At 38.8% G+C, this 12,719-nt stretch overlaps 1 protein-coding gene across 6 annotated transcripts in view; it reads left to right on the top strand.

Annotated features, from left to right (window-relative positions):
• The window catches only part of ADAMTSL3 (ADAMTS like 3), a 185,350-nt gene that overhangs the window by 117,849 nt on the left and 54,782 nt on the right, over window positions 1-12,719 (top strand). For all 6 annotated transcript variants that reach the window (XM_064157735.1, XM_064157734.1, XM_064157733.1 and 3 more), the window contains 4 exons: window positions 2,801-2,958; window positions 3,933-4,044; window positions 7,194-7,332; window positions 8,897-8,947. In XM_064157735.1, the coding sequence (XP_064013805.1) occupies window positions 2,801-2,958; window positions 3,933-4,044; window positions 7,194-7,332; window positions 8,897-8,947 (460 nt within the window). The remainder of the gene's footprint in view (window positions 1-2,800; window positions 2,959-3,932; window positions 4,045-7,193; window positions 7,333-8,896; window positions 8,948-12,719) is intronic.

Consider the following 12,719-nt stretch of genomic DNA (forward strand, 5'->3'; position numbering starts at 1 on the left):
TGCATTTTGGAAAGAATGTGTGTTTTATTTTGGGCTCTGTATCCTGCTATCTACAAATTAATCACATGGGGGAAAATAAAAACGGAGGGTTTGGGTAGCAAGATGATTTGCGCCTTGCACTTGGAACGGGAGCTATTTCCCTGGGAATTCTTCCATGCATCGCTCTACACTGTATCTGCAGTGGATTTGCTATGCCACACTGCTCTACTCCTGCCTGGCCTTCAGAGTGTGGGAGGCCTTTGCAGTACATCTGTCATCCACAGCTGCAAGAGGCATAAAAAAATGAAAGGTTCATTCTATTATCAAGGTAAGGGAAGTACCAAAAAGATAGCAAGTTATAGCTCTTTGGCACAAGTAATGAGCTTATTAGGGACATAAATAGGTAAGCACTCAAATTAATTCCCTGTCCTTATCACTCTGTGCATCTGAAATCCTAAGGATCCCTTGAGGAAATAGTCAGTCCCCTTACTTAGGATGGAGGAGCTTACTCCTGAAGTTAAACTTCCCACTTCTCCAGGATTACTGGACTCTACAGAACAAACAAATACTTGATTAATTATTTTTAAACCTTGCCTGTAAGCCAATTGGTGAAACCTTTGTTCCCAGTTGCTGCTCTGAAATCAATAAAGTAGGGATTTGGGGGAAACTGCTGCCTTAGAGGAATTGTGGCATTATAAATGTGCTACATTAACTAGATGCTTGGCTTTGTTCTGTTCTAGAAGCCAGCAGTGGCCAGCATTAGGTACTACTGAGCAGGAATATATTGCATCATATTTATCTGTTGTGCTGTGGAATGGCTCTTCACCTCCCTCTGTGACCCACTTCTGGGAAAATCTGAGCAGCTGTTCTAAGCTTCACTGACCTGACCTCCAGAAATACAGGCCATCACTCTTCAGCTGGACCTTGCAAATAAACACATGCTTTGGATTCACATCTAATGTAGCTCTTACATAAATGTATGTCAGCACTCAGTGAGTTATGTTGTTAGTTGCTGAACAATATGCTTGCATTGTGCTTACAAAACCCACACTTTTTAATTAAGCAAGTTAGCATAAAGACTGTGAAGTAATGCATCTCAGGTCACCAAATTAACACTGTTTTTTGACAGACAGATGTCATCTTTTGCAATCTTAATCACTAGTTTCAAAGGGGACCTACGCTTCTGAGGATCCTGCTCACATTATGTGGGATTGGAGGACCTTTATATCTGCTGATTTGACTCTCACTCAACAGAATGACAGAATACAGACACCATGCATCAGTACATACTGCTAAGCAATGTTTGAGGTCATGACATGCAGAAGCTTAATCTAAGACTGCTGAGTTCTGGATATTTGAAAGACTATTTTGTAGTGCAGTCAAGAAAGAAAAGTTCTGTAGAAGGGATAAACACAAATGTGTAGCAATGGTCTAAATAGTTGTTGATTTTTCTGTGGTTTGTTTACATCTGTTTGTTCCTAATGGAAACACATTGAACAATGAGTCACTTTGATCCTGGAGATTTTTTTTTCCCCTTTAACAAAGTACATTTGATTCACCACTAGATTCCTCTCCTATGATCAACATGAAGTCGTTTCCTGGAAATGTACCCTTCCTTAAACTTCCTTTCAGCCATGTGTGTGAGCTTTGTTATACCTATGAGCATAAGGCTTAGAAACTTGGGCTAAGGTTGGTACCTTTTCAAGGAAATTAATTCCTTCCAGAATTTCTTCACTCTTTTAGCTGAAGATGCTCTAGAAAGCATTTGTATTTTAAAACATCTCAAGAAATAAAACAGTGATGATGGAGTACAGCATTCAGAGTATGTTTTTGGTATAGGTAAACCCAGATGCTATTAACCTTAATTATCTAGTCTGAATTAGTTAATTCTGTTTAAAGTACCAGAAAAAGGCTAGGTAGTTGAAGCAAGAAGGTATTCATAGCTTTTACCTATATTTGAACTCACAGGAGATTCTTGCCTTTCTCATTCACTGCTCTGTGACCAGACAAGTGTATTTCAAGTCATGTACCTTGCTGTGCCTGTATGTTGTGTTATACAGAACCCAAAATTCTACCTTCATTATGAATGCCTTCCTCTAGCTTAGTGTACTTATAGTTCAGTCAGTTTGCTGGAAGCTACTCAGTCCTAAAATGCCTCATCTGTCTTCTGGAGGTTGTGGGCTGTTTAATCTGTTTCCAAGGAGTGCAGAACAGCTGAAAAAGGGTTTTCATCCCCACCTGTTCTGAGAAAGGGACATCCCCCTAGCAGTGCTGCAGCTACCCACCTCCTCTCTGCATTTTTGCTCGCATGGGAAATATTCAAAGTTGAGTTAATGACCTCTGGAATGCATGACGTTATACAGGTATTGTGGTGAGTGTTTGGTGAGTTGGACACCATTCAGGATTCTCTGGAGACTGATGTTGCTAGGCTTTTGAGTTGCATGGAAGTATGAGTTATTTTTCTGTGTATTGATTCTATCTGGTATGAGTTTCTTTCACCTTGTCCTGCTGAATCTATTACTTTAAAACTATATAGAGCACTTAGTTTTTCCTACACTTACATAGTTTTAAAGTAACTATCTCAGAAGTGCTTCTGGTATGAAAGAATAGTGCATTCAGGCAGATATTCCTGTGCTGGCATGCCCTGCAATTATAGATCACCCTTTAATGTGAAGCAGCTAATATTCATCACAAGTATTCTGTGATGAATGTACATATATGGCTGTTACTTGCAAGGCAAAGTAGTAAACATTATTTTGTGACTTCCTTGACAATAAAAACTTCTCTGTTTAAATTTACTAACTGTGTGCTTCTTCTGTAGTTATAGAGTCAAAGACACTACAAGGAGACATGGGAGAGCACAGTTTCAATGCTCCTGGAACATTTGTCATAGAAAATACAACTGTTGAATTTCAGAAGAGTACAGACAGGGAAATCATAAAGATCCAGGGACCTCTTGGAGCAGATTTCATTATCAAGGTGGGATATGTCTATGTACGAATCTACAAAGATATTGCAATTACGTGCAACTGAGTCAGTGTCTGTCCGTCAAGTTGTGGCAATACAACAAAATATTTTAGCTAGCAAATAAGGAATCCTAATTGTGGTCCAGAGATGATGTGTGATAAATGTATCCAATTGAAAATGTTACAAAGTCTCTGCTGTGGTAGGAAGTACCACGGTGTCTTCAGTGGTAAAAATTACCAGAACTTTTGCTTTAAATATTACTGACAGAGTGAGTTATGCTGGGCTGTGGGTGAGTGTGAATCCAACCGAAGCCTGCCACCTACTGAATCTGAGCACTGCTTCCACCAGCACCCTGGAATCTCCTTTAGACACTGCTAATCCAGCTTCTGACCGTTTTTAATGCTTTTAGGTTTCTCTTTTGCTCAGACAACATACCCATGGCTTGCATCATACATGCAGATATTTAGGTGTAGAAACTTATCAATATTTGACTACCAAAGGAAGATTGTCATACAGTTTGCCCTTGGAAATGACAAGTGTTTCAGTGTGGTTACACCACTTGGCTTTAACTGTCATGGTGTAGGAATAGACTTTCAGTAGTTTTGGTTTTGCATCTGCAGCACACATGTGCACTCAGGCTTGCCTGACTATGATCCAGCATGCTTAGACTGAGTCGATTAAAGACTTCTCATTCCAGCAAATTTTAAATTCTGCTAACAAAGAGATAAGACAAAGGAGTACTATTAAGAACTTTACCACTCTAGGGCAGGTGATTAGATAGTCAGGTTACATTGAATAATGCAAAAAACAAAGCATCTTACAAGTGTTTGGCTATTGCAGTCTTAAGATTGTACTCTCTACTTTCTAAAAATTTTATGCCTATATAATATTATCTGATGCACTGCTACTACATGTGAATTATGTTTTGCAATGACATGAACAGAGGAATACAAGATACACATGCATTGTAATGAAAATTTCTTCAGACCAGGTACTCTGGATCAAAGGAGAGTGTGGTTCAGTTCTTTTTCTATCAACCCATCAGTCATCAATGGAGACAAACAGAGTTCTTCCCTTGCACAGTAACATGTGGAGGAGGTAAGTAATGGCAGTTCTTTAGGAGTATTTACAGCTGAAGATTAAAAGTGAGTGATTTACGACCTTTATTCTGCACTGTTATTGACTAAATGTTCACCTTTTTTGCACACTGGTGGTTCTTCAGAAAAAAATAAATGGAATAGGAGGTAAGTTGGTTAAGTTCCTGTAAGCATAGTTTTCTTTGTACTTTATATTACTGGTGGTAACTTTCTTCCGTAACAAATGATTGTTTGAATAAGAACTTTGACTAAGAAGGAAAGACATGACATTCAAAGCAGAAAATGAAGATTCCTAAAGGATATTTTGGTGAACAAAGAAATACAATAGGATATTAAAATAATTATCAAGAGATGAAGGAAGAAGACATTTCTGGCCACAGTAGTAGGCATAAAGGAGAGTTTTAGAACACTTAGTTTAGAAATTAGTTACATAAAAAGCAGAGTAAGTAAACAGAATTTAGAAAACAGCTACTATCAATACTTTTAGTTGTCTGATCTTAGTTTAGTCCTGATGGTAAGTAGAGCAGCAGGTCACGTACCATAGAGTCTCCTCCTGATTTAAGCATTATAGATTATACAATGGTTAGATGAGGGCAGCTCAGTTCTGCCACTATGGCTCGCCCAGCCCCTTGCATATCATGTCTTTTTCTGCAGGGAGTGTGACCTCATGGTAGGAGAGTTTGATATTGTAGATAGCTATCAGTCTATCTGGCATTACCTAGGTCACCTGAAAAACAGACTGGATACTAGTGATACTGGGGATACTCCTTTGAGAGTATAAATATGGTTTAAATAGTTACATGAGTAACAAAAATAAAAGATGTTTAAAGCACAAGTGAGGTCGAGGGATCTTTTTGTGGACTATCCATTTTGGCACTTGGATCTCACTTTAATCTGAAATGCAGACAATATGTGTGTACAGTATGTAGTCCTACTGGAAACTGATAGATCTTATAAGATACTTGGCCTTATGAAGTGTGATTCATGCTGAAACTGTGAGTGACAGCACATATCCTCTGATGATTCCATTACACTGTTGTTGAGATTTTTCTCTAACCTATTTGAGAAGGGAAGAAGTGTGAAGCATCACAGTTACATTTGAGGACTGCCTGTAAACAATGGATAACTCATGGATATATTTACCTTCAATGTTACTGGCTTAAGTCCAACCTTATTCCAACTGGTGTTATGGCTTGAAAATTATAGTTATATTTCAGTCTTTTTGAAATTAGCTGTACCTAAGTAATGTCCTATAGCTGCATGTCTATATGAAACTCTATCTATCAACAAGGCTTGACACTCTGGATGGCAGTAATGAGAGAGGCCAGTAACTAAAGAAGCACAGAAACTCATCATACTCAGCTGCTTGCCCATGCAAGTGGTGTGTTGAGTGGCATATTGCCGAGGCATGCAGAGGAGTTGTATTGCAGCTGCCTGGCTTTAACCTGTTACCTTAAAGCAGAATTAGTATCTGCATTGTCTGTTTGGCATCCTTTACTGGCAGTAAAAGATGAAAGTTCCTCACAATAGAGACTTGGAATCAGTATAGCACTGTTCCTCACTTGGATGCTGCTCCTACATTTAATTCTGTAATCTCCACGTATGGAAAGGAGGAGTGTGGTGGTCATCTCAGAAAGCACAGTCAAATTAGAATGAACAGGGCTGTTTAAAAATTGTGTTTATCTTATTTACAAGTGGCATATCATAGAATCAACCAGGTTGGAAGAGACCTCCAAGATCAGCCAGTCCAACCTAGCACCCAGCCCTATCCAGTCAACCAGACCATGGCACTAAGTGCCTCATCCAGTCTTTTCTTGAAAACCTCCAGGGACGGTGCCTCCACCACCTCCCTGGTCAGCCCATTCCAATGCCAATCACTCTCTCTGTGAAGAACTTCCTCCTAACATCCAGCCTATACCTACCTCGGCACAACTTGAGACTGTGTCCCCTGGTTGCCTGGGAGAAGAGGCCACCCCCCCACCTGGCTACAATGTCCCTTCAGGTAGTTGTAGACAGCAAATCATTTGGGTCTTTTCAATACTTACTGGAACATACATGCTTTGAGCACTGGTACTACCCAGTTCATCATTATCACTCTCTTGCATGATGACACTTTGAATCTGCCAACAAACATATAAATGAAGCCATCGATATGTGCTACTTAGCATTTTCAGTGGACACTGGGATTTGTGCTGTTAGTTTATTGACTCAGTTTGTACTGTAATTCTTGTGGTTTCCAACTTTTTTCTTCGCACGTGCAAGAATGTCTTCCTCTCCTCAATTCAAGGCCAGGTCAGCTCTTTTGAATGAGTCTTATTTTTTTCCTATCCAAAAAAAGCAGCCTACTGGTTTGTAAAACTTTTAGTAACAAGTCTCCACACAGATTTTCTTTTTTTTCCACTAAGTAGTTACTTCAACATTTCTTTGGTTGGCTCTTCAGCTAGGAATGTTCTTGAAACTATTTCTTGGTTTCCTAGTTTAACTTAGCAATGTTTTTGGATCTAATCTTCAATTCCTCTGGCTTTCTAAGTTTTGTTGGGTTTGGTGTTTTTTTTTTAGCATGCATGACTGCATAATACAGCTCTCTAGCATACATGGTAACTCCTTAGAATATTATTGAAGTAATGTGTCAGAGTCTCATCTAATGTTAAAATAGGTGAAAATAATTGTTATGCTGAATTGCCTTAAGTGAAGATCTGGTCCTGCATGTTCATGTGTAGTGTTTCTTTGCTTTAAAACAAACCAAAGTGTAACACAGGAAATTAATTTTAAATGAATTTTAGGATATCTGGCAGTGACAGGACCAGAGGGAATGAAGGAAAGCTGTAGATAGGTAGGTTCAGCTGGATGTGAGGAGGGAAACTTTTCACCATGACAGTGGTGAGACCCTGGAATGGGTTGTCCAAGGAGGTGGTTGAGGCCTCATCCCTGGAGATGTTTAATGCCAGGCTGGATGAGGCTCTGGGCAGCCTAATCTAGGGTAGGGTGTCCCTGCCCATGGCAGGGCAGTTAGAACTAGATGATCCTCATGGTCCCTTCCAACCCTGACTGATTCTATGAATTCAGTGGGGAGCAAATTTTTCTGGAGGAAGGTATAAAGTTTCTTTATTTTACATCCATTACTAAAATTTAGTTTTGCTTCTATGTTAGGTTATCAGCTTAACTCCGCTGAATGCGTGGATATTCGTCTGAAGCGTGTTGTTCCTGACCACTACTGCCATTACTACCCAGAAAATAAGAAACCAAAGCCCAAGCTAAAAGAATGCAACATGGATCCCTGCCCTTCTAGGTTTGTAAGAAAAAATACTTTATAAGTGTGTAGTATAGTTGGCTGCTGAGAAACAAGCAATTGTATTTAGTTAATTATAGTTCTTTTCATCTTTAAGACTACTTAACCTGGGTTGATTATTGCATGCTCTAAAGGCTGGTGTCAGGCACTACTGTCAGCAGATTTGTGGCATTTTCTCAGTATTGCAGAACAGGTGAGTTTGTTTTATGCAGATATTGTAAGTATCATTTTATCTCTTCAGGGGCTAATTCTGCTTTGTGTGCTGCTGAGTGGTGCAGCAGTAGCATAGCATTTTTGGAGGTTATGTGAGGAGCAGAGATTGTTCGCCTGCTTTTGGATTTATTGATGGTACCATTCACGATTTGTTATTAGACAGACAGTAGCTCCATTTCTCAGTGAGCATACAAGTTTTGCACATGATTTGACTTGGTTTATTCACCAGCCTACCATACAAGTTTGTTTCTTCATTTATACCGTGGAGCTGAAAATTAGAGGTCAGGGGATTGGGGTTTTTACTCTAAAACTAAAAACAAACAAACAAAAAAAACCAAACACAACAGAACCATTCAAAGTAAATATCCTTGTGGTACAAATACCACAGAATATTATTGCCAAATTACAAAGGTTATAGTACACATAAATTGTATTGAATTGCACTACAATATTTCAGACTAACTTTTGGATTGCCTGGTGAGGTTTCCTGGCTGTGCTAGAGAATCTTAAAATAACATCACAGTATCAAGTCCCAGAACCTCACATTAATATGCCAGCTGGCCAAACTAGAGTTATATGCAAGAGGAAAAGGAAACACTCTCAATGGATTTAATTTCCTATAGCTCAGCTGTCCATTTCCTTTCATTCCTGTTGAACATAATTGTTGATAGTGACCTCTAACAGTTATAGATGTGCAGACTTCCAGATATTTTCCTGGAGAGTTGATTGCTCTGTGGAATGGTAAGACTTGAGTAATGCTTAATGTCAATGAGTGCTAAATGTTGCAAAGATGGAAAGGAAAAAGTAGTGAAAGAAAAGGTGTAATTGTCTTTATCCTTGCAAATTTAGCTTACATTGAAAGAAAAAGAATTACTAATGGATGTAGCACTATATATCTTAGTGTTGGAAGTGAAGCTCTGTGTCTCCTTTATTCTGTGTAGTTCAAATACACAGCTCTAGAAGCATCCTAAGTACTAATCAGGATCTGTCCAGGATTAATCCTGTGATGCATTTCTTTGACTGCTTATCAAGTTCCTTAGTGGTCTTCATTATAAATAAAAGTGCGTAACTGTTTTCTTCTTAATGAAATAGCACAGACCTAAAAGATCACTGATGGAGGCTTGTTGATTTCCTATTTTGGGGCTCATTTTTCACTCTACTGTGAATAGATCACTATCTGTACAGAGGAGATTATAGAGGTCGTTGTTTGCCACAAAGGTAACCTCTAATGAATGTAAGATTCCCTCATTTCATATTGGAAATTACTTTAAGTACATTTTTCTACCCCAGCATGCTTGGTGGACAGTCTTGGGTGTGAGAAATAATGATGCAATATTTGCTTTGTTGACAGTGATGGATTTAAAGAAATCATGCCTTACGATCACTTCCAGCCACTTCCTCGGTATGTATAATCAGCTTAACATCTGTGGCAGCATTAACACAATTTTCACAGCATCTGTACTGTGTGATTCTTAAGATCATGCAACATCTTCTAATATTTTTGCTGTACAGGAGGGCAAGTTCATAACAATCCTGCACACATTTTTGAAACCTGTGGGTTATTTCAGGGTGCTGTGCACTAGATTATGGTCCTGCTCTACAGGAGAGGTTAGACTTGATCTCTGGAGGTCCCTTCCAACCCTTGATATACTGTGATCTTGTGATTAGCTTAACAGCGAGAGAGTCATGTGCTTTTCTTGGGAAAAAAAAATGTGGAAAACTTCAGAATAAGGAGAACTCCTCCTAAGCCTTCTCCTGCTGTAGTGCTTGCAAAGATCATCTCCATTAAAATTATTATTGGAATTGTTGCCTTGAAAGGGTTTTATTTTATGCAATGGATATATTTATATAACAGGCCTTTCTGTTTTACAAGACTCTAGAAATTCATTTTCACTTGAGGTCTCCTCCTTCTGCTCTTCTTTATACCTACACTCTATTTATTGACATCAAGGCTGACATATCTCTTTAAAGATACTGAGTTGAATATCTACTGCCTAAAATTAAGTCATCAGAGCACAGTTTGCTTCTTTTTTGCCTTTTTTTTTTAAACTTTACCTGAATCAATCACAAGAATTTAAATCTTTTCTGGATGGCTTAGATGTTTTGTAAAGAATGTTATGACTAAAAAGCATTGAGCCAGATTTACTGTTAATGTAAAGAATTATAGTTGATGGATTTGGATGCATGTTTATCTGAGCTGAACTTCTGCTTTATTATGTCATGAAATGAATAATGTGTATTTTTCTAAAGAAGCAGAGATATGAAGTAATAAGAATGAAATCATAGACTTGCACGGCTCAGTGGAGCTACTGATTACAGCTGATATAAATGTCATAGTTTATTTCTGTAGCAATTTACGCTTGCTGTGGATCTGCTGCCCTGTGATGTACTTTGGCTTTCATACATAGACTGAGGCTTTTTTTCCCTCTACAGCTTTATCCTGTAGAGTTCCATAATTATATTCTGTGTCTCTCCCCTTCCATTTCTTCTGCCAATTCCTTTGTACTTCAGATCTCCTCTGGAACTCAGCACAATTTATTTACAGGAGTATTTAATCTTCTGAACTGCTCAGGGCTTGGAGACCAGTTGGAAGAGAAACTGGATCAACCTCTCTGTGCTCTACTGTGCTCAGCACATTTGCACGACACTGTGGTGAGAGAGATTTTGTCTGTTGTGAGGCTGTGGGCAGGTTCTCTTATTTCAAACACTGGGAACCACAAAGACCCACCTTGTTTTGACACTTCAGAAGGCGTGTCCTGTCAGAAAGTATCATGGTCTTCCTGGACAACGCTCAGGAGTAAGAATGGTAAGATGGCAGGTAGCCAAGCAGGGCTCAGTGTTGGAGCCAGCAGGGTGGAGAGAGAGGAAGCAGGCTGTGTTCCTCTGAGAAGTCACATAAAGAAACACAATGAAGTTATCAGAACACCTTTTCTTGCTGGAATTTCTGAAAGAAACCAGCAGCTGAGACACCTCCCTGTGTGTACCTGCATCATGAGGTCATCCTGGTCCAGCACAGATGCAAATCTTTCGTCAGTGTAGCATGATGTATTTTCTCTGTGCTGTTGCTTGTCAAGTAACTGTAATGTATCAGTCTGTGCAGTTCTGCTGGGGTTTCTTTCACCTTTTCTCTTTGTTTGTTTGATTGTTTTTTTTTTTCTTACCTGTTTCTTACATGTTAACCCAAGATTGTTCTTGCAAAGCAGGCAGAACACCAAAATGCTGTAGGTATGCTTGAGCATAGTTACACAGACTCCTTCAGCTTGACTAGCAGTCATACATCACATCTCCTACATAACACAAGGGCCATGTGGAGGGCTGTGATGCAGTCCTGTGGCGCTTACCACTACTTTCCCATTCACACAAGGAAGTTGTGGGAAAGTCATGGTGCGTACCGCGAGATCTTGACAGAGTTCTCCTGTGGCTACAGTTGTAAATGCCCCACTGAAATATTTTTACAGATGGAGAATTCTTTTGAATTAAATAGAAAAAATTTCCCAGGATGAAAATTTTCTTTTAGAGCTTTTGGAATGCCTCCATTTATTTCAGACTTGTTGGACTGTTGAAGATCCCTTGACAGCTGTGGGTTCTGGAAAGTATCTCCTTGACTGCTTGCCCAAGACCCCCCTTTTCCCCAGTAGCCATGGACCTCACTCCATCTCGAAAATGCTTATGGGAGTGTGGGATCTGGAGTGTGTTCGAAACTGATGAGATAAAGAAAAACAACTATAAAACTTCATGCTATAAACACTTGCAAGGCTAGCATTACGTACAGCACAGTGTGCTTTGTGTTTATAAATCCATGAGCTGCTAATTCATTGAACAGCTAATTGCTCTTTAGTTCTTGACATTTTAAATTAACTGATCTAACAGTGGCCATTCATTTGAGCCATAGAAAAATCTGACTGTTGCTCTTCAAACATATTTTGTACTTGTGATATGATATCAGTATCTGGGCATACAGCTTAGTTCCAAATGTTTCTGAGCATATACTCTACAGTTAATGTTCCATGAGTTGCTGTATGTTTCATATTTGTTCTTCTGTGTTTAAGCATTATTAATATGGTTTTGTAGGCAGTTTAATGAATAGGAAGATCCTTGATTTACTTTCTGTGTCATAGAAAGTAGGTTTAATTACATAAACCTTTGATTTATGGGCTTTTGCTTCATCTGTGACTATTACTTCCTTTATGATAGCTAAGTCATTCTTGATTAATTGATTTTGATTGGATATTGTATCACTTGCTGAGACCATAATGGGTGTAAGTTTTTTCATGATCCTTTCTGTGTCCATGCAGTTGTAGTAGGAATAAGTTTTAAGCTAAAAAGACGTTGATAAACCATAAGATGTGCTGCAGGACTCAATAATTTCCAAGAACTTATCTTTAATTTGAATAGGTGGCAGAAAGAAAGCAAAAGATAGGAGGTGAAAGGTGAGGAAAAGTTGCATCTGGGTCAGCAGGACATATAGATAAATGCTGTAATGGAAGCTTGTTATCTCCAAGTGTAACAAAAGCAAGACATTATTGACGTTAGTTTTTATTGAGAAGTGTACATACATGTTAAGACCAAGATATAAATGAAACCATTTGTAAATATGTAAAACTTTGACGTAATTCTCACTTGAGGTGGCACAGCAGTTTCAGTCTTTGTTGTACTTAGGTCTAGGATGATGGGCCATCCATTTAGAAGGCACTCCCACCTAGCAGGTTGTTGATCATCCCTCTGTTGGAGGCTACTGCCCCACAACTCTACTGGTTGAAGCAACTTGGAAAGTGTGAATAAAATGTTGTTCAATAGCATTTTAATGAAGGTGGAAAACTCTTGCAGAACTGCAGTGCTGACTAGGCAAATGGTACCTGTCACAATTTAATTTGTTCACAGTCCTTATGGATGAAGACAGTTTGAAATGAAATGGCTGGGTTTGGCCAATGCAAGTATTTTGAGGTCCCATAAAAATTCTTTCATCAACAGATTCTTTTTTTTTTTAAACCATAGTCTGCATAATCTGGGCAGTGATGAGCAACTGTTGGTAATAACACCCTAAAGTCAGCACAGCCAGACCTATCTTTAGACTTCATGTAATCTGAAGTACATATGTTTCCTTGTCTCTGTCAGTAGCAATAATAGTACATGTGATGATGAAAGTTAACTGTGACAGACATTCTATTTAGATG

The sequence above is a fragment of the Pogoniulus pusillus genome, chromosome 17 (genome assembly GCF_015220805.1).
Source record: "Pogoniulus pusillus isolate bPogPus1 chromosome 17, bPogPus1.pri, whole genome shotgun sequence".
NCBI lineage: Eukaryota > Metazoa > Chordata > Aves > Piciformes > Lybiidae > Pogoniulus > Pogoniulus pusillus.